A 27,234-nucleotide genomic window follows, 5' to 3' on the forward strand; every position below is an offset into this window, starting at 1 on the left:
TTGATCTGTCATTGTCTTGTCTATTACTGTAAACCATTAGCACCTGTCTGTGAAGATCTTTGAGCTGCCACTGGTATGAAAAGTGCTCTATAAAATAAAGATATTATTGTTATTATTATCATTCCCTTCTCACAGTGAGGGCTTCTTGGCAGCTACATATCCTTTAAAAATAAAGCATTGAGCTGTTCTCTCACAGTGGAAGGATGGACAGAAACACCTGTGGATTTTTTCAGATCTTAAGCAAAAGTGGAGCTTGATTTTCTCCTCTCTCTCAAATATTAAAGCTTTAAGTATGTTCATCTGATGGGGACAGTTTTGGTGGGCTACCAGGTCTTGCAAGTTGCTAGGAGTCCCGTTTTCTATCCATCTTTTAATAACACTATTAGGACAACTTTTTTCAATTATTTTTCTTTGGATGTTCCCATCCTTATACAATATTTCTCATGTGAAATGAATAATTTGTACTTAAAGGCTATTTTGAAAAAATGAAAGATGGTCTCTGACTTTTGCACAGTGTCAAAATTGGCACTTGCCGGCTCTGCTTTTGATCCTGGTGGTCCGGTAGGTCCAACTTTTCCTGGGAACCCTGGTTGTCCCTGAAAAGACATTCAGCAGTTAGACTATGGAACATACGCAGGAAAGCCATACAATGACTGTTAAATCTTATTAAGTATGTTCTACCTGTTGTCCAGGGAACCCTGGTGGTCCTGGGAAGCCCTACATCGAAACAAAATAACAGAAACAGTTCTTACTAAGTGTTCTGTACCTGTAACTACAACGCTGTTCAGACTCTTGGGATTCTTATTTTTTGTTTTGCCGGAGCTATAAATATGTTGAGAAAAGCAACAGAGATAAGCAGCTTTGATATTTTTAAAGTAAGTGGTATCAAGAGATAACGCAGCTATATAAGTCTTTTAAGATAAAAGTTGTTTGGTAAGAGTTGCTTTAATGTGTTTTCATACCTGATCTCCCTTCGGTCCCAAGGGTCCCGCTGCTCCTGCTTCCCCTTTGGGACCCTATAAGCACACAGGTATCTTTACATGGAGCATAATAAAAACATACTGATAACAGCACAGAAACCGTTAGCACTGCTGAAATCTGTATACACAAAATACACTATAAAACAGACAGATGAGCACAAACAGACGGGGATTTAATGATGGTGGTTGTAGGCAGAGGGGATGTTTTCTTACAGCTGGGCCTTGTGGTCCCTGGTAACCTGGAGATCCTGGCGGACCCTGCGGAGGCAAACCACAACTGAGATGCCTGTTTTCTTTGAATGTTCCCTTGTGTACATTTGCATTAGACTCTGGGATCTGCTGCACAGAGAAAGTTTCTTACTGATTCTCCTTTTTGTCCCACGCTTCCCGGACTGCCTCTCTCTCCTTTCAGGCCCTAAAGCAGCAAACAAAAGAATTCATTATTCAGTTTACAGTGAAAACACAAACCCAATTCCAAAAAAGTTGGGACAGTGGGTAAAATGCAAAGAAAAACAGAAAGCAGTGAATTGTAAATCCACTTTTACCCGTAATTAAAAGAAAACAGGACAAAAATGTTATTAACTTCTTTGTTTCTTTGTTATTATAAGGTTCTTCCAAAACTGACGCCTGCAACATGTTCCAAAGTTGGGACAGGGTACTTTAAGACTAGGAATAAAAGAGCTAATATAATCATGCTTGGGTATAAAAGGAGCATCCAGGAAAGGCCTAATGCTTTACAGATGAATCGTGGGCTTGCCACTTTGACAAAAATGCTTCTGCAAGGATTTCAGGTGTTTCACCCACTGCAGTGCATAATATTATTAAAAGGAATCCGGAAAAATCTCTGCAAGGCTAAAAAACACAGCTGAATGCCTGTGACCACTGACCCCTCAGACGGCCCTACCTTAAGAATCAATATGGTTCTGTGATCAATATCACCGCATGGGCTTAGGAATACTTTGACAAAACATTATCAATATACACAGTTTGTCACTGCATCAACAAATACAAATTAAGGCCGATTTATGCCTCCAGACGTCCGTAATGTCCAGAAACGTTAGCGACTTCTCTGGGCTCAGGTTCAAGGTCTTTCATGGTAGAGGGGGTATTAGTAACTTACACTGTTACACCAATAACACTGAACACACTTTGAAACAATATATACTGCCTTTTAGATGCCGTCGTTTTAAGTGACGTCACTGCTTATTTCAACATTACAATGCCAAGAAGCATTCTGCATGTGTTAAACAGCATGGCTGGTCCGCCTGTCTACTATAGAAAACACATGGTGCATTAAGAAGTGCAAAATGCGACAGTGAAGGCCCTGTATGGTTGTGCAGCTGAAGACTTGTATAACAAAAGAACAGCAAAAATATTACTTTCAAAACTGGATCAATTGTTGTCTTCAGTCCCCAAATGATTATTAAGTTGTGGCAAAATAAGAAATGCGATGTAACAGTGCAAACATGCTCCTGTCCCAACTTTTTTGGAACATGTTGCAGGCATCAAATTTGGAATGAGCATACACACTTAAAAAATATGGTTCTCAAGGGATCTTTACTAAAGCCCATAGTTCTATAGAACCATTTCATGCTTAAATTTCAGAACATTTCTGAAAATGGTTGTATATAGCATCAAAAAGAGTTCTTCTATTGCTTTGACGTCAAGCGTGTAACAATATCAGAACCTTTTTGTTTGTTTAAGTGTGTAACAAAAATTTTGTACTGTTTTGCTTTCAATTTAATACAGGTCAAACAGAATTTAGTAAGCACTGCTTTCTGCTGTATTGGCATACTGTCCCAACTTCTTTTGAACTGGGTTTGAGGAAATGTAACTGTAATTGTAGTATAATTCCAGTATAGTTGTGCTGTCATGTGACCTACTTAATTTCATTTCAAGCCATTATGTGGTATTTCATGTTAAATTTGATAGAGAACCAGACCAGATTTTTTTTTCTCTGATATTCAATCTAGTATTTTCAACCCTTTACCAGCTCTGGGTATGGGATCAGTGTCAGATCTGTAAATTCAAAATGTGATAACAGGAAAAAACACAAAAAAACTTTAGGACAGGAAAGCAATTACAGTATATATAATATATATATATAAGTTGACACTACATACAGGAAGTCCAGGTTGTCCCATAACTCCTGGGTATCCTGGTAATCCAGGTGGTCCCTGTTAAGAATAAAAAAGAGATGATGGAGTGGAGGGTCAACAGCTTTACTTAGAGATCTTGAAAACAAAGTACAAGTATTTATAGAAACCTTGAGGAAAAAAAAAACCTCATGTGACCCCTTCAAACCTCTTTGATCTTTAAAGCATCCTGATACTGCCCAAAAAGAAAGCCAGAAAACAGACCTACCTGTTCCCCCTTCAGTCCAGGAAGCCCATGTGATCCTCTCTCACCTTGCTGACCCTGCAACATAAATGATAATGGAGGGGCATTTGAGAAAAAGTATGACAAAATAATGGACTGCGCATGAATATACGTGTGAACAGGATGCACCATTGCAGCAATGTGACCATGAAGCACAGTTTTAAAGTGGCTGTTTACAGCTTTCTCAGATAGCCTATGTTCTGCATCATGATTTGAGGGGATTATAATGGTGCCTCCAGACTGCCTTGCAGTTCAGATCTCATTTCTGCGAGCTCGGTGCTAATGTGCTACGCTGGATCCTGACACCATCTCATTATTTACTTCCTAAGCGAGGCCTGGTAATGCGGTGAATGAATTATTGATCTCTCCTCTCTTGTCATCTGTATTCCATGTAAACAAACAAATGATGCAGAGATATTACCTTTATTATCACAGGACAAAATGCGCCCATCGGCTATTGGAGATGCATAATGAAAGATATGTGCACCTGCGCTGAATCGCAGATAAGATTATCCATTAGAAGTCGCCACGCATGGATATGTCACTAACATCGCTTAGCGTGTGCTCTGCCATCACTTCTGCAAAGAAATCGTCATGGAAATTCTAAGCGGGTGCAGTCAGAAGTGCAGAAAGGTGGTATTTCTCCCAAGCCATAGATGTTTTTATAAAGATGGGTCGGTCCTTGGGTCGTTCTCAGTACTTGGAAAAAATACTGTGCCCTATCATGATATCAATAACCAAAATTATTATGGTTTAAATATAATTAAAACATACAGAAAATGTTTGAAAAGCACCGGTAAACACAAACAGATATTACACTAAAGACATCTTATTGAATTTCTTTCTTTATTTTACCCAAAAAATCAACTACAAATGGAACAAATACTAAATTACCACCAGCATGACTGTTTACCTTTCATACTATAATTATGGAAATGTGTCATCCTAATCACTGCTAACACTGTCTTATACATTTATTGCAGGTCACACCGCACAAGATGCAGCAACTGAATACTTGATCGAATTCTGGGGCAGATTGTGTGACATCAGTTACGCTGAGATCTTCTAAATGTACAATAAATATTATCTAAGAATAGGCCTACAATGAAAGAAAAGACAACCAAAGTGTAATGCATTCTCTTATTCTCTTTGTGCATTCTGTTTTTTCAATGTATAATGGGGCTGGGCAACCAAAAAAAGCCTTCGACATAATAATGTCAATGTTTTGTTAAAAAAAAAAAAAGATGTAAGTGGTGAAGAAAGAGAATTTGGAGTCGTTCGTGGCTGGGTCAACATGGAATGTCCATTCTAGAAAGTAAGCTTGAGGTAAAGAGGTTCATTTCTCTGTCCATTATGTGGTAGCTAGCTGTCCCATTTCAAGGCAGCTTTTGAACCAGCTCCTTTCATTGAATCAGCCATATTGATCAAAAACTCTGGCTTAATTATTCTAATAAAATGACATATATGGTCACTGTGGTCAAATTGCAAGATGTAGGACCAAAATTTCTGGCGCTACCATTACAACTCTACAGAGCCCTGATGGTGACACCCTGTATAAATGAAAATCATGCATGGCCACGACTTAGTAAGGCATGGGAACATGATAATTAAGTCATAGCCATGATTTAGTAAGGTGAGGGAATGAGATCATAATGCGTAGCCACGACTTAATAAGGCGTCTCATTCCCATGCCTTTCTAAGTCGCGACCACGCATTAGGATGTTGTTCCCATGGGTTACTACAGGGTAGTGCATTATTTTTATCTGTACAACCCTTATAGAAAATTCATATATATGTTAATAAAATGTAAAATTAAGTAAAATTAATTAAACTTCCCTGACTACACACTTAAGTATGTAAGCTAATATATATGTGCACATTTGTGGCAGTTTATTTTTGCTCTTTCTATTTCTTTCTCTCACTTACAAACATATACTAACATTGGTTGTTTTTTTTCAGATGTGCATCTTGGCAGGGGTCATACAGTAATACAGCAGGGGTCATAACAGAATTCAGTCATACGGTAACTTTGGGCCCAAATTCACGAAATCGATCACCGTAGTGCACGTCACAATAAAACTTTAACGTACAGTCAAAGACTTCTGTCACAACCTGTGACTGCTGTCTGTGACATCATTTTGGCGTGAATCATACAGTGTGACCCTGTTTTAATCAAATTTGGTATAATTAATATTTGCATTTAATACTCTTTATCATTTAATATCAAGTTTATCATTAAAACCAGTAACTATTTCATCTCTTGGAGATAAAGACAAAACAAATTGCACTTAACAGCTCTGTGTTTTTGGCATCTTCTTTGCTGTCCTAAAAGCTTGCTGACTAAACACACCGCCCAGGGCTTCAGTAATACGTTTAGTCAATTTGCAGATCAATGCTATAGAAAATTTCAATTCCGAAAACAAGAATCAGCTCCACAGTCCTACTGTTCTGCTTTGCTGCGCTAACAGGAAAACCACAAACAATGAGAGAAAAGATCAACACTCGTCAGGCCGGCAGGTTTAAAAGATTTGGAAAGAGACTGAGGGAAATTAGAGGATACAGATAGTGCACACCAGGCAAAAAGCTGGCCACATGGAAAATAGAATCCATGCTGAACTCATCACTGAACCCAAATCATTGCTAAAACAAGGCATTCAGTGCAGAAGAAAATAGCCTGTCAGCAGCACAACCTCGCAGTTCAAGCTTTACACATTTTAGCAGGGAGAGGTAATGGAACAAGTGGCAAAACAGAGAAGATTCTCTTTATCTGTTTGACACTGATTTATTGAGTATGCAAGATATGAAATTTCTGATTAGGATTGGAGGCCTGGCAGACGGTAAGATAGACAGAATGTTTTCAATGTGTTTGTGTACAATGTGTTTTGTATTCATGCATTTGTGAAGGGTGTACTACACTTACAGGTAGTCCAGGGGGGCCTTGTGGACCAGGGAAACCAATATTACCCTAAAGAAAGAGGTGGGTAAAAAAAAAGCAGCACTTAATGATAATCACTCTGCCAAAAATATATTAAATAAATAGATAATTGAACATTAGCAAGGTGTGCCCAACTGACATATCCCATGCCTTATCTTTTAATTAGTCCTTATCTCTGTCTGCAAATCAGGTTAATCAAATGCCTAATCATGGAATGAGTTGCAATTTTAAAGCCCACCACTAGAGGGCTCTGTGACCTTGCTGTGAAAAGCAAGGGGCGTTTTCTTTTTTTTTTTTCTTTTTTTTTGATCCTTCCTAATTGAAAACACTGAACCTGAAACAAAGTAGCCCCTGTAAACAAGCGGAGCGCTCCGGGACTAAATGTTAATGGCCAAATCAAGGCATGAAGAGCACTCCAGCATCTGCGCCGCTTCTAAAACAGGAGCACTTTTGCTCCGTAATGGCCCGTGTTTGCACCAGAGACATCTGGTCTGTGGAAACCATGGGAAGGAGGTAAATACAATAAATAATCCTCCTTCAAGAAACACAGGAATAAGAGGGAAAATTCTCCAGTGGTGATAAAAATCATGCCAGGCTGAAAAAAACACGCAAGAACAGACTTACAGGGTTTCCAGGAAGACCAGGAATACCCCTTTCACCCCTGTCGCCCTAGAAAGAAGAACACAATGGAGAGCAGAGTGGTTAAAATATTAAACAGTAACACAATATGTACATAAAAATATGTTGTAAAATCCAGAGTATGCAGATAACAGACTGCAGGTAACATCAAAGATGGCACGATACCACTATGTTTTGGCTCATAATTCTTCTTTAACAACTATCAAGCTAAAAAATGAGCTACTTTTAGCTGAAGCTCTTCACTTTAGACATAAACGTATCTGAAAGTAGGCTATCATGCTCAAACTACTCAAAAACTGCAACCCCACAGGAAGAAATACCATCAGTGGCATCTCTACAGAACATACCATATAGCAAAGTATGCAAGTAACACAATGTAAAGTAAGTAGAGCTGGCCCAATTAGCATTTACAGTCTTCAAATAACGGTTGATGTTTTCAAATAAGTGCTCGAATACTCAAAATCAATCCTAAAAACATTATCTTTAAGTACGTTCATTAATGCAGTTCAAAATGCATAGAGTAGGCAGCAACAATGTAGTAACAGGCTGAAGCTCAGCGCTTGCACACAGTGTGCTGCTATGCAAACTGCTGACTGTAGCCCTTTCATTCAAATACAGCTCATTTCATGAGATAATAAGGGTGAAATAAAGTAGAACTATTGTTTTGTTTATCACCATCATGGTTGTAGTGTTAGTTTATTGGGTTTGTTGTTTTTATTTATTTTATCAGGTTATTTTATTTGTCTGCGATGGACTGGCGACCTGTCCAGGGTGTATCCTGCCTTCCGCCCGACGGCCGCTGGGATAGGCTCCAGCAGCCATCCACGAACCAGAAGTATAAGCGGCTTAGAAAATGTGTGTGTGTGTATTTTATTTCGTTAGTTCTCTATTTTTTTTTGTAACATGCAAAGCAGCAGTGAGGGCGACATGCAGACTGAGTTGAGCTCAGCCATAGCTGAGTCACAGACAGCGGAGTCGAGGACTGGGGAGGTTTTGAAGCTACAAGCCTGTATGAAATGCGAGGAGGACCACCCTAGAAGCAGTTCAGCGGGTGCCCCGCCCAGTAGATGAAGCCGTTCCTTCTCTTACTGGTTACCGTAAATTTTGCATTTCTTTCTGAGGCATCTTTGCTCTTTTAGCTTCAGTGATAACATGGACAGCAGTGAAGTCTGTTGTGTGGCAATTTATGATGTATTCAGCTAAACCAGCTAAATCTTCCATATATTAACCCTTGTTGTGGTGTTCATGTGCTTGTTACTCAGTGGTCTGGTGGACCCACCGCGTTACTGTTTTTTTTTTAAATCAATACAGTCATAACAATGTATGTAAAAATACCAGATATTTAAAATATCACAAGTGGCCAGTGTAGGGTTCTCCTTTAGCAGCTGTAGCCAGTCAGCAGCCTGACCATGTTGTCCACCCTCACACGCACGCACACATATACAAACACAGACACACACACACACACACACACACACACACACACACACACACGTACACACATGCAAACACATACACACAAAGACACACACAGACACACACAGACACACACACTAACAGCAGGACATGTAAGAGGACAACAGAGTGAAGGAACACAGCACCTCCATACTTTTCTTCCCCGTGGGTTCACCCCAACACCACATGTGTAATATAAATGTGTAGGGGGTGAATAGTGTGAAAATGAGCAAAGGCCAAGGAATCTGAGGTTGAAACAATAATAAATTGTATAATTTTTTCTTCTGGGGGCAGCACGGTGGCGCAGGGTAGCGCTGTCGCCTCACAGCAAGAAGGGCCTGGGTTCGATTCCCGGCCGGGTCACCAGGGTCATTTCTGTGTGGAGTTTGCCTGTTCTCCCTGTGTCTGCGTGGGTTTCCTCCCACAGTCCAAAAACATGCAGTCAGGCTGATTGGACATGCTGAATTGCCCCTAGGTGTGACTGTGTATGTCTGTCTGTCTGTCTGCCCTGCGATGGACTGGCGACCTGTCCAGGGTGTATCCTGCCTTCCGCCCAATGACAGCTGGGATAGGCTCCAGCGACCCAGAAGGATAAGCGGTTTAGATGATGTATGTATGTATAATTTTTTCTTCTGATAAACATTGAAAATGGGTCCCCAACACCACACAAGGGTTAACAATAACTTTTATCTAAAGGCTTTTTTCTGATTAACTGTGTTGTAGTGTAGTGTAGTGTGTTGTGGAGCACAATTTATGTGGCTTGAAAAAAAGAAAAAGCAACTGAATACTAAATGTAGAATCGAATACCAGTGTAACAAATAAATACTTTTTAGATTATCAGGGCCAGCCCTTACAGTAAACATTTAGCATGCAAATACTGTACTGTAAAGGAATAATACAGAAAACATATTGTACAGGGCAACTATGCCAAGAGCTCTCCTTCTCCAACAAGTAACCATATGTTGAAGCCACAAAAGACACGGCATTAATGTACTGATAATGAATAAGCCTCTATCGTGACAGTGCAAAATTGGCACGTCTTGCCGAGCACTCTCTCTCACCGGATCTCCTTTGATGCCTGGTTGCCCTGGGATACCAGGCGTCCCTGGAACACCTGTGCAAGCATTGTTGCTGCTAGCCTAGAAGAGATTAAACAGACACAGGACACTACATTACAAACATCCTAGGTTGACTTAAGGACATGCTGAGGCAATGGCTGTTTCGCAGGATGAAAGAACGCTGTGGTTAAAGATAGCTTCCGGATAGCTTTGCGTACACTCACAGGCCCTCTAGGTGGTTCCTCTTGCTGCAGCCTCTCGAGACACTGTGAAAACAAGCAGAGATTGTATTACAAGCTCATTCATATGCAACTGCAAAATGATTCCAACCTGCGCAACGTTATATCAAGTAAGAAGCGTGACCAGAAGCTAATTTGAATGTTTGTTGGACGGCCGGCTGCAAAATAACACACTTCGTATCAACGCTTGCATCATCTATGTCTTGATAATGCAGGATGTTGCAGCTTTCAAGTACAATATCAAAAAGAAAGTTAAAACAGCCACGCCAACAGAACCCCAAAAAACACTCTGAATGAAAAAAGAAAGCCACACTAAAAGCCCCCCTCACCCGCTCGCAGCCATCTATGGAAATGACGCCAGGCTTGCCCTGCTCTGCCTTGTCAACCTTAGTGGAGTCAGGCACGCCAGGCACGCCTGGCAGGCCTTGGGAACAGTCGCCACACACCACCTACAGCAGAGCACACGCATGTCACACGCACATATTAGCAAATACACACACATTGTTAGGAGTCTGCTTTCAACACCTTAAACTGCAAACGTATGATTCAATTAACCATTTTAAGACTTAAAGGAGCAGTGTGATGGAAAAACGCACACAATTTTCCACTCATTCCAAATGTAGTCGATCAACCAAAACATGTTTTTTTGCTTCTTTAGTTTACCGCTGGAGCTATGAGGCTAATGTTGCTAACGGAAATGATGTCAATAGAATCGACAGTCAACAGAAGTCAATAGTCACCTAAATCCTTTCTGTAAATGCATCCCTAAAGCTTCTCACAATCTGCTCAAACCACATCCAGGTCTTCAGTAAGATTGCACAGACTAGACTTGCTGCCTAAACAGGCATGGATGTGGTTTAAAAGGGTTGAGATACGTTTCGGGGATGTATTTACAAAAATTATTTGGGTGACTATCGACTTATAGCGTTTGTTAGAAGTGTAGCTTGTAGCTTCAGCTCTAAACTAAAAAAGCACAATTTGGACACCAAACATCTAGGCTGATTAGCTATATCTTGGGTAGGTAATAATAATTGCCAATAGTAAGTAAACCGAAAGAAAATTATGTGCAACCTGGTTTTCAAAAAAGTTGGGTCACTATGCAAAATAAATGTAAACAAAAACGAAAGGCAGTGATGTGAAAATCATTTAAACCCTATATTTAATTGAAAACAGTACAAAGACAACATACCAAATGTTGAACGTGAGAAATCATTTTTTATTCTTTTTTTTTTAAATATATGCCCATTTTGAATTTGATGCCAGCAACATGTTTCAAAAAAGCTGGGACAGGGGCATGTTTACCACTGTGTTTCATCACCTCTTCTTTTAACATCATCTCTTCTTTTAAACGTTTGGGAACTGAGGAGACCGACTGCTGTGATTCTGAAAGTGAAATATTTTTCCATTGTTGCTTGATAGAGGATTTCCACTACAGAATCATGTTTTTAATGCAGTGCCACCTGAGGGCCTGAATATGAAGGCCATCCAATACTGGTTTTCAGCCTTGTCTCTTGCATACAGAGATTTCTCTGGATTCTCTAAATCTTTTAATGACAGTACGTACCATAGATGGTGGAATCTCCATGTTCTTTACTATTCTATGCTAATAACCGCTATACAGAGTGGTGAAGCCCTCCCATCTTTACTTCTAAAAGACTCAGCCTCTCTGGGATGAAATGAACCCAATTAGTTGTGAGATGTGGCATTTTTTGTTTAGCATTACACAACTTTACCAGTCTTTTGTTGCCCCTGTTCCAACTTTTTCCAACATGTGCTGGCATCAAATTCAAAACAGGCATATATTTTTCAAACTAATGTAAAATTTTTCTGTTCCAACATCTGATATGTTGTCTTTGTACTATTTTAATTCAACTAAATGTAGGGTTTAAATGATTTTCACATCATTGCATTCTGCTTTTAATTATATTCTGCAAAGCATCCCAACTTTTTAATTCTTTGATGTACACCTCTGATGTAAATTCAATAGATTATTAATTTAAATTAATATGAGATGTTCAGTAACTACTATAACATTAATATGTAGGTTCAATGATGTAACTGGGATCTCATGGACATCACTGCAAAAAAATAAATAAATATGTAAATAATAATAATTACCTAAAAAAAATAATATAAAAAGGGCAATTCAGTCTGCTTTTTACTTGCCGCCGTTATGTATAAATCAAGATTTTTGTAGGTACTTGTGAATCACTGGTATAAAATGTGTAAGCAGCAATATAAGGGGTCCAATAAAAACATCATGGGGCCCAGTCACTTTGCACTTTGAAATGTGGGTCCTCATACAGTTTAAGGGTTAAAGAAAAAGCAAAGACAAAATAAACACAGTGTACATCACTTGACTGTATGTGTGAGGAGGAGAATTGTGAACTGTGAGTCAGACACATGGACATATTTCATTAATTACACTGTCCAACAAGCATGAACAAGTAGAAAATAACATGCACCCATTTACTGGCTTTGAGATGTAAGCAATCACTCAAGTAGCACAGCATGATTAACAGAGCAACCTGAAGTTCATAAGTGTCAATGTATGAGTGATGACACTCAATAATTTCAATGTCTTCTAGAGGATTTATAGCAAATATTTTAGATGTGCGCAGCTTTATCTTAGATAATTAAAACACATATTTCTGTACACAACAAATATTTGCTTAAAGGAACGATTTAGCAAAAAAATACACAATTTTCCAGTTACCCTACATGTAGTCGATCAGCCAAGACACGTTTTGCATCCAAATTCTGCTCCTTCGGTTTTGCTACAGGGCAAATGTTGCTAGCAAAGTCTAGAAGTCAAGGAAATCTGTATCCAAACACCCATTGTTTAATATGGCTGCTTGCTGTGTTAAGTTCCACTGTGAAGTTTCTTTCTTTTTTATAGTTCACATCATGTTGTACTGTGCACTAAACTGTGCCTGCCAAGTCAGTGCAACCTTAATGAAGAGTTGCATGTGGTTTGAGTGGGCTGAGAGAAGTTTTGCGGATGTATTTACAGTAAAGATTTGGGTGACTATTGACTTCTAGTGTTTGTTAATAACATGTCTAGCAACTCCAGTGCTGAACTAAAGCAGGCAGAATGTGGACACCAATCTTGTCGTGGCCGATTGAGTGCATCTGGGGTAGATTGTGTAAACTTTTTTAGACTATTCCTTTAACTGTATGCACATGATGGAGTACAATGATCCAATTTAGTTCTTGTAAAACAGGGCACATAACTGTGCACGATAGTGCTGAAGCAGTATCCAGTGAAATTCAAATGTCTTGAACTCTTACTGCAGTAGGCTGACAATTTTGGGTAACCTGCTCTTCAGTCAGTGCTCGGTATTCATGAATAATATGAAATATTCACAGACAATTGTGGGAAGTCAGTACACAGTCTAAAATTCCACCAGTCTCTCTTAAGCTCTCTCATACGCTCTGGCTTACTAAGTAAAACTGAGCTCATCTCTTTAAGTCTCATTGGCCATGTTCACATTACCAGGCTGAAGTAGCACAAATCTAATTTTTTGCCTTAACGTGACAAAAATAGAAAGAGCTGTGTGGACACACAAATCTGATCTTTTCAAATCAGATCTGAGTAATTTTGGCTACATCCACAAACCTCATTGCTCAAATCTGATTTTATGCACATCTCTCCCATCTGTCTAACATGATGGTTCACACTGACTTAGGTAAGTGACTCAAATCTGTCATTAATGTGAATGACTGGCATTCTGATATGACCCGCATACACATGTCCAAATCAGTAACATCACGTGAATGAATCGCCTGCATCATGAACAGCAAACAAACTAACGAGCAAAACAGCCACAAATTGGATATGTATCCGATCTAGCACATATAGAAGTGTCTCAGGACGGATTTGAAAGATCAGATTTGTGCATCCACACAGCTCTGAAAACATCAGATCTGAGTCATATTAGGGCAAAAAATCAGATTAGTGCAACTTTAACCTGGTAATGTGAACATAGTGTTTGGCTGTATTCAGACTCCAGGCAAATTAGATTTGTTTCTCACAATCTTTTGAAACAACTAATCGCACTGCTATCTGCAAGTAATCGGATCGGATTTGCATGTCCAGACATCACCAACCTATCTGCATGGGTTGCTGTGGTAATGATGTAGGCATCAGTAATTATACAGCTATGCTGGTAACATGGATTTCAAACACAGATGCAGGACAGATGAAGGTGCATCCTCTCGTCCTCCAAACTCTTCAAAATTCTCTGGCATAAGCATGAATCTTTGGCACTCTTCTTGGATCCCAGCACTTCATTCACTCTGGATTTGACATTGTCATTCTTTGTTGCACTGCAAGCGATGCAAAAGACACTTTGAAAGCATCCAGAGCATCCAGACTGTGGTTTGGATCTGACTGGCAAAAATTGGATTTTGTGTGGCTTTTTGCTGTTCAGACTATCAAAAATCAATCTGGATAAAATCAGGATATGCCAAAAATTGGATCCTAGATCAGATACATATCAGATTTGTGGCCATGCAACCTTAATGAGAACGCTCAGATCAGAACCCACGTGTATTTTTTTCACTGCTCATGTGGGTCATTTCAGAACGCAGGTTCGTTCACATTAACGACAGATTTGAGTCACTTACCTACACTAATGTGAACCATCAAGTTAGAAAGATCAGATGTGAGCAAAACATCAGAATTGAGCACTGAAGCTTGTAAAATGGACACAGCCATTGTGAAGTGAAAGGTTGAAATTGTGCAGAGGAATAAAAAGTATAGGCTGCTAATGCAATTCCCAGTGGGCTGGCCCATCTTGTCTTGCAGAGGGACAGACTTAAGTGCTGAACTGAGGTCAGCTGAGAGGACATAACTGGGCACAGGCCCTTGTTTACAACATGAAATCAGTCTCACTTTATTGCTAACCTTTATGTTGGGAGCAGTGTCATCCTTTGGAAGGGGTAGCGTGATCTACAAAGAGAGAGAAGTGAGTTGTGGTGACATTATATCAGTACATGTACCGTTCAAGTTCTGTTACAGTCCAAAAATCAAGAAGTTCAAAATACCAGTCAATGTTTTACTTGGTAAATTTCATGCTCTGTTTCAAATGTCTGGTTATAAATTGTCATTAAAATGTGAAAATGAACAAAATCTATAATTCAGCATGAAGAATAGGCCTATTTAATACTGTAGCATGTGTTTAATTAACAACAAAAACAATGCCTCCGGTTTTTGTTTTATGAGATAATGAGAAAGCTCTACTTCTCCAGAAAATTACTATTATTTATTACACGGTTTAGCGGTTCTGTTTTTACAATTACAGTTTGGAAAACAAGTGTTTCATAACACACAGCAGTTCAGGAGGTCATACAACTCACATCTGCCTACTAACTTTCCCAAAAGCACCGTATTCAAATGACTGAAAACACAGTGTACCCCCACATATCTCAATGGCTCAGGTTCAACAAGCCCACACATCATGTTTAAGCTTACAAACAAACAGTAGCAGCAGTTTTAATGTCAGCCCCCTAAGTAAAACAATTATTTCGGCTTAATACAATATGTATGTAACCAACAGTCACGACTGGCAATGAACCAGAGACCCTGTCAGAAGTTGGCAAGGTGGGCCTGTGGGTGTTAATGTAGCAGGTGTGCACAGTCACTGGGCAGATATGCAGTTCATATTTCTCCTGTCACTACTGGGTGGTCTGAAGCACATACCTGTGACTCCACAGTAAAGAGCAGTGCTTTGTGAAGTGGTTTCACAGTGGGGTCTTTCTGAGGAAGAGAACCTGCAAATCACACTCTGCTTCCTGTGATATCTATCCAGTAGCCCGCCTGTTCTGTCCAAACCGCTGTAATCAGCGACAGTTGTAATTTGTGCTTAGTAACGATATGATCTGCAGTGCCTTCAATTACAGGTGTGTGCAATTACAGGATCCCTTAAAGTGACAAATCTCTGTAATTATGTATCACTGTGCAACTAAGAGTGCCGTTCTAATCCACCCTTGTTTATTTAACTTACCATTTCTATTTTTAAGATAATTCATTAATTTGAATATCTTTTATCTATTTAAAGGCTCTGAGATTTTAATGAGATACACTATATGTCCAAAAGTATTCAGACACCAGAGCTTTAATCAGGCCTGAAATTGTAGCATGAACCCGAATTCCGTTTGTGACCAAGTCCGGCCCAACTCGCATCATCAAGCAAACCCAACCTGGCACTATCCAAGACATGAGACCAAACTTGACACGAGCCCAACACATTTCTGTCAAAAACTGACCCGAACAGGCCCACCTTTGGCAAAACTGCTGAATTAAACCTGACAGAATAGCACTGGTTACATTACCACATAGTGACACTAATGGCTGTCATTAGATCACAGACAAATGAAATAAAAAATGTATATAAATGAATATGGTGAAATAAGTTAACTCACTGTCCAAAATCAAGCTTAAATTATGCTTTAACAAATTTATTCATCAAGCAAAGATTTCAAACAACATCCCAAACAGTGTTAAGTCTGGGTAACTTTCAATAATACACTGCCTTATAATGCTAAATTCACAGGTGGATGGCTTCAGCATGCTTCATTAAAAACTGTTATAAGGTAATGAAAGCAGTGAGGAAGAATACAATAAAGAGTAAAACTAAAGCAGAGTGAAATGCACCCAAATGTGTTTAATCCTAATTTGAGCTTGACACATATTCGGAAAATGATGTCCGGACCTGTCCATGAACAGTCAAGTCCCGTCAGGTTTAGGCAAATTACAAGCTCTAAATAACTCTCCTTCTAATTAGTGAATTCAGCTACTTTAAAGTGCACCCATTGCTGACACACAGCTTCTCCATAAAAATATTGCCAACAAAATGGGATGCTCTGGAGCAGCCACACACGAGCCTAAGATCACCTCTCCAAACATTAAACGTCAGCTAGAGGGGTATAAAACCCCCCAGCACTGCGCTGTGGAGCAGCGGAACTATATTCTCTCAATGCAGTACCTTCAGGATGAGTTGGAGTGGTGTTTGTGATTCAGAACTAATCTTCTAACTTCAGTAACTGACCTCATGAATGCACTTGGGGTTGAACGCAATCAAATCATCACAGCAATGTTCCAACATCTAGTGTAAAGCCTTCCCAGAAGAGAAAAGGCTGTTACCACAGCAAAAAGGGACAAACTCCCTATTAATACCCTTGATTTCAGAAGAAATGCTGGTGTCTACAACCTTTTGGACATATAGTGTAGCGTAGTGATTAGGCTCTACTGTGGTGGATGAATTATGGGAGTATTTTACTAAGAGGCCGGATGTTGCATTGACATAACAGATGTAGTTTGGCTGCTAGAGGAACTGGTGGTTGGACTCTGGCGATGTTCGAAGTGGAGCAGTACTTAGTGGGTGGGATTCTGAAGTCTGGCCAAATTTCCATGGCGAACAAGAGAGGCCTGGAGATGAGAGGCCAGCGTGGGCCTTTGGCCAAAGGAGAAAATGAGCCTGCCAAAGCGCTGGTCTCAAATGAAGATCTAATGGCTCTTACTGTAGCGCACATCAGGCACCCTTAATAGCCGTCCTCTCTGTAACTCAACGCAATGGCAGTGTTTACTATTCCAAAAAGCCTAGGAGACAGAGTTAACACTGAGAGGGCAATGAGATCATTGGCGTCCATAAAACGTGCAGTGCAATGGAGACAACTCACAATGTGCTGAGTTAAGACACCCGTAAGTGCTTACAGGTTCCTTTCGAAACCATAAAAAAGCAGATGGTATATTGCTATTGTTCTCAAGATGCTGCTATAGGGAGATTAGTCTCTCCATGCCATTAATTCCACAAACAGCTCCCACTACCGCCTAGCCTGCTCCAGTTCCACACCAGATGTCGACCAACCAGGCCTTTTGGATTTTTCTGTAACCAATTACAAAGCTAGAGCACTCTACTAGCTCCTCCTCCTATCTGGTTACTCACATGGCCGGGCAGACCCGGTTGCCCTGGTAAGCCATCGTTGCCAGGGAGACCCTGTAAGAAGGAACTGAGGTTGAATTGGTTTAGCCTTCGGCCACACTCTGGTCACCTCCTTCTCCAGCGGGGGTAAAGGGGAAAAGTAGCCAAAGCCCTGGGCCCTCTCCTGGTTTGTGTTCCAGCTTGTAGTCTACATTTAGGTTTAGCTTGTGTTTATTCTTGCTTTTAGTTTTAGCTCTTCTGATTCAGGCTTGGGAAATCAACACAAGACCAGGTTAAAGACCAAGCAGTGCCCACAGTGAAGTCTCGGTGAAATAATACTTTACCCAAAGTTCATTATCAGCTGCTTTAGAAAGCCATAAAATAACACGAAAAACTACTTTGGGTGAAATTCCACCTTAAATTTCTTAGCAGGTCTTATGCTTAATCAGTAAGGACATTAAAAGGGGCACCTCACTAAGCAGCTTCCATAACTTCACAGAGAGCTCTGCATGGTTTTTAAAAAAAGAAAACAGAATGTTATTCCCAATTACATACATTAAATTACTTTTACGTCTTCAACAAAATTACTTTTAAACTTTACTTTTATTCATACATTTAATTTTATTTTAAAAACTGCATAAATCTGCTGTGATCTACATTTACTTTATCTGTGTTTAAATCACAGCCAATTCTTATGTAGAACATACCCAGGCCCCATTACAAGTGTTAGTGCAGCATTAACAAAAGCAGCTACATTACAAAATTACATTTAAAAATTACACATACAGCTATTTTAAACTGTTTTTGCACATATTTACAGTATTTACTTTAATTAAACATTATTACATTAAGATTTACATTATATTTCTATTTAATTATTTAGTATAATAATGGTTTAATTCATTTACATTAATGGCAGAAATATTACGAATGTACTTTTATCAGCTTTAGCCAAAGCCCACAGCTACCCATGCAGGCCCCCCCGACAAAACAAAAGCCACACATATGACTGCGAAAGAGGTAGAGAGACAGCAGCAGAGCACAGGGAGGCTCACAAAGACACAGGGTCCACTCCCATGCCAAAATAAGTATGGGAGGCCCACGGCCATGTGAGCCAACCAGCCCACTCCGCACTTACCTGTGGGCCTGGGATGCCTACGAAGCCTTGGGGCCCTGGAGGCCCTGGGGGGCCCGGAGGTCCTGGAGGCCCCTGAAGCACATTCAACATATCACAATGAGCCAGCTTTAAAGGTAGGTTACATGAGACAAAAATGACGTCTTTTTTGTTTTTTCCATTTTAGACAAAGTCAACTACATACAAGTTCCAACACTGATGAAAGTGTTACAGTGAATTGACATAATTTAAAATATTCATTTCAGTATAGGGGGCATTATAATGCCCTTATGGTATACTTATTAAGCCTTATCAAGCAAGCAGCTGCTAATTAACTGCCTGCTCATTACTATATTATTAAGTAGTAACTAGAATTTCTTAAGAATTGTTTCTAGAACAATTTTATATGTTTCCTTGAGTAAAAGGCCTCATTTATGTTATTTTAGTTTTTGATTTTCTTTCTTCGCCCATGAGAACAGCCATGTAAAGTGAAGCACATTTAAAAACCAGATGCACCACATTCGTCCTTGTTACTGCTTTATAATATCGCAACATTTTATTCATAGCTATTAGCTTGAGAAGGGAGTTACCAGCCAATGGCTTGATAAAGCTTAATAATAGCATCACAATGGGCCTAACTTATGTAAAAGATAATGATGTGTAATACACAAATACCCTAGTTATGCTTTAATCATGCATTAATAAGCAGCTAGTTTATTACTAATTACTGATTTGTTAAGACTTAATAAGCACATTACAAGAGCATAGTAACCCCCCATAATGAAGTGTTATTGAATATATTACATCCATACAATTATTGTCAAAAGTAATTAATTGACTTAACTGTGTTGATGTAATACATTTTATTCATGTGCCAATGATGTAAACATTTGAACCAAGTAAATTCAAAGCATCACTTTTTTCAGTGTATATATTTCAGTATATATTAGAAATATTCAGACAAGCTAGACACAGAGGACAGAAGTGTATGTATTAATCCTCCCAGAGTGCTGATTTGGGCAGTTTTTGACCATAAAGGAACAAGAGATTGGCCAAAAATCTAATTTTCTTAGATGAAGTAGATCAGCAAAAGACATATGTAGTGTCTGAAGTTTGCTTCTTTAGTTTTTCACTGGAGCAACAAGGCTAATTTAGCTAATGAGTGATGGACCCTGCTGAAAAACACAGCACAAACCAGCATGCATTCAATGCTGGTCTAAGCTGATGTATACTGCTCAATGCTGGTCAAGTGCTGGTCTGGTGCTAGATTAGCTGGGCATCCAGCATGGTCATGCTGTTTGACCAGCATACCAGCATCCAAAAACTCAACATGTGCTGGTTTTGCTGGTGACTAGCATATTAAGTTCCAATGCTGATGACCAGTATACGAAACACAACATTTGATGGTTTGGCTTGGTGACCAGGCATACTGGTCTATGTGGGTTTTTCTAGCAGGGGAGGCTTACACAATTAGCACTGAGCAAACTGCGTACCTAAATGATCATATACTTGCCTCAAACAGCATTTAGCAATTACAAACAGATTTGCTAATGTACTTGTTTCTGACACTCTCTATAAAATGCTGTACAACATACTGTTATCTACAAAACTCAGGCTTGCAGTTTCTACTATGTATTCCACTACATTAGCCTTGTCGCTCCAGCACAAAACTAAAGATGCTAAACTTCAGACACTAAATGTGTCTTAGCTGACTGACTAAGAAGAAGGTAAAGAAAAACTGTGTACATTTGTTTTTTTTTGTTTTTTTTACCAAAATATTGTTATAATGCCTAAATGACTATGACTGCACAGTCAGCATGAGCTGATTTTGGCCCTGCACCCTATATGAAGATGTCTGATACATATGAGCCTTTAGGCACTACATGAGTATCAGCTCATCTGAATAGGGCCAGACAATCAGACCTGAGGACCTGCCTGCCACATGTTCCCACCACCAGGGACACCCTGTAAGACAAAAAACAGTCAGATTCAGAGCAAACACAGCCCATGCACAGCTCATCACCAACATTAGAGGAATGGATCACTGAAAAATCACATTTACATAATTTTCCCCTTACTCCAAACATAGTCAATCAGACACATGCTGGTTGCTTCTGTAGTTTTGCACTGGAACTCTAAGACTAACATATTAGGGTGACTTTCAATATGATCAAGCTACATTTTCCTCGTAGCTCCAGTGCAAAACTAAAGAAGCAGACCGAAGCTGCATTCATGACCAATGGAATCTCGGAATCTCCAACTTTCCAGACGCTCACAGAAAGCTTACTCTTCTTTGGTGTGCAAATGAACAGCTCTTAATAAGTGTTTGCATTTGAATGAAAGAGTTATTTATTAGTGCTTAATTTATTTTAAAGGGTTATGAGCTTGAGGACTCTTCAAATGGACTTTTCCCACTTTGAGGTTGGAAACCTCCCAGTTCCCACTTGGTCATAAATGCAGCATTAGGATTGTCTAGCTGACTCACTACATTTGGAGTTGTTGTGTAAATGAGATTTTTGGGTGAACAATCCCTTTAAGCATTTGCAAGCTAAGGCCTGTATGTGTGTGGGAGTCTACAGCTCGTACGTGTAAGCTGGTTTATACAGCATCATGATAAAATCACTGAACGTGTGGAAGTACTCACAGGTACTCCAGGTAATGGATTATGCATGCAGTTGCAGTCTCCTGGTTCACCCTACGAAACAGAAAACACACCATACTGTCACACTGCAGCATTTCGTTGCTACAAATATTACAAATAATTTTTTTTAACACTTTTTAAAAATGTAAGCTGTCGTTTAGTTATGAATGCTGGGATAAAAATCAGGGTTTATAATGTCTACAACACAAATACAGCCAAATTATTTATTATCCAAAACCACCAGTGAACCAACATGTCTTCTTAGTTAGTTAGTCAGACAACAGGCAGCGTATTTGTCACCGTGTCATGTAATAGCTTTCTGTGATGCAGCTAAAGGCATTACACTCTTCTGATGTCTGGTTCCTATCAGGACCACTATGAACTATTCTGACTCTGTAAGTTTCTCTAGAACAAACTATTCACATCAAAGCACTCTGAATGATTCTGTTTACATCTTAAGCATTTAATCGTGCAAAAACTTTGAAAAATTGCTGGCATTCCCCTTTAGGTCATATTAAAAGTTAAGAACATTTTCTTTCTCCTGTAAAACTACCATTACAGAGATACAGTGTTTCTTGCAACAACTATGATCTCTGCTCACTCACTTGAGTGTAATACTGGGGATATCAATGGAACAACTGAGCATCAACACAGCGTTCATATAGAAACACAAAAGGCTCTTTATCCTTTATCCAAGCACTCAGCAGCAGCGACAGAGCACTCCATCACACTTAAAGGGAATATGCATCATTAGCTATCAGACACAGCTCTCCTCTCTGTTTAGACTCAGTCGCCTCAGACATAATGGAGAACATTAGAGAATGAAATATTTCAGCTCTTTCTCTCTCTCTCTCCATCTTTATCTGTTTCACTTTTCTTACTCTTTTCTTTCATAATCTTTTCCACTCCTCTGTCTGTTTCTCTTTATCTCTCTTCTTCTGTTTCTCCTTCTCTTTCCTTCTTTCCCTCTTGCACTCTTTTTATCTTTCTATTTCTTTCTTCTGTCCGCTTTTTTCACTCCTTTATGTTTCTCTCTTCTACTGTTTTTGTTTCTATCAATCCTCTCACCCTCTCTTTATCTCTCTCTCTCTGTTTCAATCAATCCCTTCTTTTTCTCCATCTCTCTACATTTCTCTCTCCCTGTCTCTCTCTCCCCTGTTTCACTCTGTCCTCTCGCTTTCTGTCTGTTTCTCTTTATCTTTCTATTGTCTCTCCCTGTTTTTCCTTCTCTCTATACACTCCCTTGTCCATTCTTTCTTTCTTTCTCTTACATTCTCCCTCTCTCAATCTGCTTTCACTCTCCTTTCTCTTTATCGCTCCCTCTCTATCTATTTTATGTTTCTCTTTTTCTTATTCTTTTCTTTCTTATTCTTTTTTCACTCTTGTCCCTGTTTCAATCAATCCTGTTTCTCTTTGTATCTTCTTATTTTCGCTCTCTCTTTTAGTTTCTGTCTTCTTTCTGCTTTTTTCACTCCTTTCTGTTTCTCTATTTGAGTGTTTTTGTTGCTATCAATCCTCTCACCTTCTCTTTCTCTTTCTTTCTCTCACTCATTTCAATCATTCCATTCTCCTTCTCCATCTCTTTCTACATTTCTCTCTCCCTCCATTTCTCTCTCTCTCCCGTTTCACTCTTTCCTCTCTCTGTCTGTTTCTCTTCATCTCTTTCTACTGTCTGTCGTTCTATCTACTCCTTCTCACAGTCTTTCTTTCTTTCTCTTACATTCTCCCTCTCTCAATCTGCTTTTACTCTTCTTTCTCTCTCTGACCTTGACTTTCTCTCTCTTTCTCATTTTCTATTTCTCCCTCTCTTTTTATCTCACTTTCTCTCTATATACTTTCTCATCCTCCCATTTCTTCTTTCTTTTTCTTACATTCTCCCTCTCTTAATCTACTTTCACTCCTACTCTGTCTTTGACTCTCTCTCTTTCTTGTTCTCTATTTCTCCCTCTGTCTCCCACTCCCTGCTTCTCTCTCGCCCCCTTTCTGTTTCTCTCTCTATCACTCTTTCTGTTTCCCCTCCCTCCCTCTTTCTGTTCCCCTCTCACTCTTTCTATATCTCCCCTCCCTCTCTCTCTGTTTCCTTCTTTCTCTTTCACTCTTTCTATATGTCTGTTTCTGTCACTCCTTTCTCTATCTCTCTGTCTTTTTCTCCTTCATTCACTTATTTTCTCTTTCTTACACTGTTACTGTTTCCCCCTCCCTTTTTTTCCTTCTCCTTCTCTTTCTGTAATTCTGTTTCTGTCACTCCTTTATCTCCTTCTTTTTCTCCTTGGTTCTCTTGTTCCCTTCCCTCTTTCTGTCAGTAGATTACAGCTGACAGCTAATTAATAGCCTCATTCCTGCTCTTAAGGGTACTTTTAGCTTCTTTCAGTGCAGTCAAACTCTTTTGTCATCCTCTCTCTCTCTCTCTCTCTCTCTCTCTCTCTCTCTCTCTCTCTCTCTCCTCTCTCTCTCTCTTTCTCTCTCTCTCTCTCTCGTCCTCTCTTACTCTCTCTCTGTCTCCAGGGTGGACACATCACTGTCCATGCAGCCAATCCCCTCTAGACTTCTCCTCCATCTTTTTATGCACATTCACACAAACACAAGCTGCTTTTGCTTTGGAGGACCTCCTCCAGATTGTCTCCTCAGCCCACTGAACCAGAGACTTACCTTGTCACCCCTGGGTCCAATGGCTCCCTGAAAGACAGAAGACACACACACACACAGACACACCGACACACACACACAGACACACACACACACACACACACGTGACGGCTCAGTTTAACTGTGTTATTGTGCATAAAGCTCCTGGGCGTGTGGAGAGGCGACAGCTGATGAGATGAAAGCAGACAACGTGTTGTTGTTATGGATCCAGGCAGAGTTAGAGTCGACCCTGCCCGTCTCTGCCTCTACTCCTGCATCCCCCCGTGATAAAGCCCCCGGTAATTAACATCTGATGCAGTGAAAGCAGACGGCACCGCCTTTGTTTCTTTAATGAGGAGAGCCTTGCCAAAACAATAAATTCCCACTTCCTTTCTCTCTGCTGCTGATGAAAATTCATCCCATGCCAACCTTACAAAGGATATTTTGATTAATTGTAGACTGCAAGAGTTACATAATCAGGAAAAATAAGTGCTTCTCTTCTTTGGAGAGTTCCCTAAAAGAACCACTTTTGGTTCCCTCTCTAGTGGATGGTTCTTTATAGAATTATTACTGTAAATGCGAGCCTTTAGAACTTTTTTACAGTTTAAAGAACTTCCACATAATATATAGGTTCTGTATCAGTTAATACAATCTGTACCATTCACATCTACAGTACTGTGCAAAAGTCTAAGTTTTATTTAATTCCCAGTCAAAACAGTTATTCCATTTTTTTCATGAGATGTTTCTGAGGATGTTATATATAACTTGAATAAGGAAGGAGAAAGTCAAATGAAAATAGGTGAAAATAACAGGAGTTTCTAAAAGTGAAGTTAAAAAAATTATTAAAAGCTACAGAGAAAATGAGACTCCTAACAACTGTGCAAGACCTGGTAGACACCAAAACTGTCCCCTTCAGATAAACAGAGCTTAACCCCGTTATGCAGATCCAAGTTTAAGCTCATTTTCAAATGATTTGTTATACTAAACTATAACACTAGTTAACTTAAGTTTATAAATAGCACAATGATCATTCAAGGCTGAAATTAAAGTCAACGCTTGGAGTAAGACATTTATTCACCTCCAGGCTTTTATTTCCACCATTTAAGTTCCATTCGAGAACATCAAATACAAAGGAACTGTCAAACAAACAAAAAAGCCTGTTATTTTTGGGGTTTACAATGTGTGTATGGATGCTGGGGATAAGAAAATCAGTCAAGTTCCACATTTCTTGGTTCAACAGGGTCTCGTAAGACAAAGTACAAAATCTGGGCAGACCCGCATTTCCCACTGGGTGTCTACTAAGCGTCTCCGAAGTGTCCCTACCCTCTCCAACCTCTCCAAACACAAAAAAGAAGTCTGCCACTACATATAGTGCAAGTTCACCTCAGAGTAATTAAAGCTCTCCTCTTTGAGAGAGAGGAGAAAATCAAGCTCTACTCTTGATTTAGATCTGAAAAAATCTGTTTCTGTCCATCCTTCCACTGTGAGCCTGTAAGGATGTGTACCTGTCTAGAGGCCCTTACTGAGAAGAAATAGACAAATGAAACTGCAAATCAAGCTGCTATTGTTCTAAGAACAATGGACTGACCACCCCAGAGTCCAGACCGCAACATCACAATGTGTTTGGGATTATTTGGCTTGTGAGAAGCAGAAAACACAACCAACTGAACTTCAGAGGTAAAATATCCCTGCAGATTTCTTTAAAATACTGAAAGCAAGTCTCCTGAAAAGAATGGAAGCTGTAATAAAGGCAAAGGCAAAAGATATACTACAATATAAAAACCGATATAGTATTTAGTAGTTGAGGCTTCTGTGTAATTTTCTGTTTGTTTTCTGCTTTATTTTTCCTCATGCTGAAAAATTAATAGCTTATATTTAATGGCTGTTTTGACTGGAGTTTGAAGAAACAAAGGGCGGTCTCTGACTTTTGCACAGTAGTACATATCAGAATTTTTATATTCTCTTGGGTGTATATGTTCTTTGAGCACAAATCTGTTTTTTTTTTTTAAACCGATTACACCATATGGTCAAATAAGTGAGTTTCAATCACTTATCACATCAAATTCGCTTCTTTTAATCACACAGGGTTGTTTTTTAATAAAGGCAAATTTGAATATGAATAATCAGTGTGAACATGATATATAATTAAAACAATTCAAATGAGTACTTATCATTCAAGGTACAACCGCACAAAATTTCATCACAAGCTCTGTGGCATTTTTCCTTTTCATACTAAATTAGGTTGTTGGCTATGAACGGGCTCTAAGAACCACACAAACAAGCCAAGAACAATTAGGTTCTGAATGAGCTATGGAGTGAAGGAATGTTTGGGAGAGAAAGACAGCGGCTGAAAGGGTGAATGCACTGGAGTTTTACTCACAGGTCTGCCATCCTCCCCAGGGATCCCACGCGGACCAGGAGAACCGTCCCTACCCTGAGACACCAGACACATAAATCACATTCTGACACGCCAACATTCATATTCAGGCACATTTACTGGCAAATTCATTTTACTAAACAAACTCAGCTCTCAGTTACACTCAGTAGCAGATATTCCTTTCCATACACCTCTATTCAAAACCTGGTAATCACTCGTTATGTTAAAGATCTTTATTACTGTATTCATAACTACAGTAACTTACACTGTGTAGATTTATATAATCATAAACTACACACCAAAATGTCAACAGACATTCAATGTTTTATTCAACATTTCAAGCATGTTGTGATCAATAAGATGTTATTACCTAAATAACAGACTAATTATCTACTTAAAATATTTTTCAATTAATATTTTAATCACCACTTTTGAAGCACCAGACATTCATTTATTTTTAAGTTTATTTTCAGTGTTCTCAGCTTTCTCTCTTATTTTAGAATAATCTACAGATCAATCCTCATATTCTGGAACATACCATTTCTGTAACACCTTACCTGAACTCTGCTGCATGCCATGGACATGTAATGGCAGGTGTTATGTGCTGTCATGACAGATTTGGTTCAGTAATATAACAATAGTATGTAACCATTACCATTAATTATCATGACAGGTGCCATAATGTTTGATGTAATGATGGCTAGCTAGACTACACTTAGCAAAAAAGATCACGTGACATAAGCAACCATGGCAACTCATGACAGTTTATGACATCTGCCATGACATATTTATGGCATGGTTATGTCAGTGTAATGAAGCAGGGTTCAAGCATAGCATTACCAAAGTTACTTAATAAACATACAGATA

At 39.3% G+C, this 27,234-nt stretch overlaps 1 protein-coding gene across 5 annotated transcripts in view; it reads right to left on the reverse strand.

The window, feature by feature from the left end:
* The window catches only part of col16a1 (collagen, type XVI, alpha 1), a 134,208-nt gene that overhangs the window by 14,085 nt on the left and 92,889 nt on the right, over window positions 1-27,234 (reverse strand). For 2 of the 5 annotated variants that reach the window (XM_036566251.1, XM_036566248.1), the window contains 19 exons: window positions 26,371-26,424; window positions 24,015-24,041; window positions 21,369-21,419; window positions 20,648-20,689; window positions 18,749-18,820; window positions 17,635-17,685; window positions 14,595-14,639; window positions 10,015-10,134; window positions 9,671-9,712; window positions 9,450-9,527; window positions 6,919-6,963; window positions 6,280-6,324; window positions 3,345-3,398; window positions 3,104-3,157; window positions 1,342-1,395; window positions 1,194-1,238; window positions 963-1,016; window positions 682-717; window positions 534-596 (listed from right to left, as the gene is read on the reverse strand). In XM_036566251.1, the coding sequence (XP_036422144.1) occupies window positions 534-596; window positions 682-717; window positions 963-1,016; window positions 1,194-1,238; window positions 1,342-1,395; window positions 3,104-3,157; window positions 3,345-3,398; window positions 6,280-6,324; window positions 6,919-6,963; window positions 9,450-9,527; window positions 9,671-9,712; window positions 10,015-10,134; window positions 14,595-14,639; window positions 17,635-17,685; window positions 18,749-18,820; window positions 20,648-20,689; window positions 21,369-21,419; window positions 24,015-24,041; window positions 26,371-26,424 (1,032 nt within the window). The remainder of the gene's footprint in view (window positions 1-533; window positions 597-681; window positions 718-962; window positions 1,017-1,193; window positions 1,239-1,341; window positions 1,396-3,103; window positions 3,158-3,344; window positions 3,399-6,279; window positions 6,325-6,918; window positions 6,964-9,449; window positions 9,528-9,670; window positions 9,713-10,014; window positions 10,135-14,594; window positions 14,640-17,634; window positions 17,686-18,748; window positions 18,821-20,647; window positions 20,690-21,368; window positions 21,420-24,014; window positions 24,042-26,370; window positions 26,425-27,234) is intronic. The other 3 variants (XM_036566249.1, XM_036566253.1, XM_036566252.1) reach the window with 3 other exon arrangements.

This window comes from Colossoma macropomum, unplaced genomic scaffold, assembly GCF_904425465.1.
Source record: "Colossoma macropomum unplaced genomic scaffold, Colossoma_macropomum, whole genome shotgun sequence".
Taxonomy (NCBI): domain Eukaryota; kingdom Metazoa; phylum Chordata; class Actinopteri; order Characiformes; family Serrasalmidae; genus Colossoma; species Colossoma macropomum.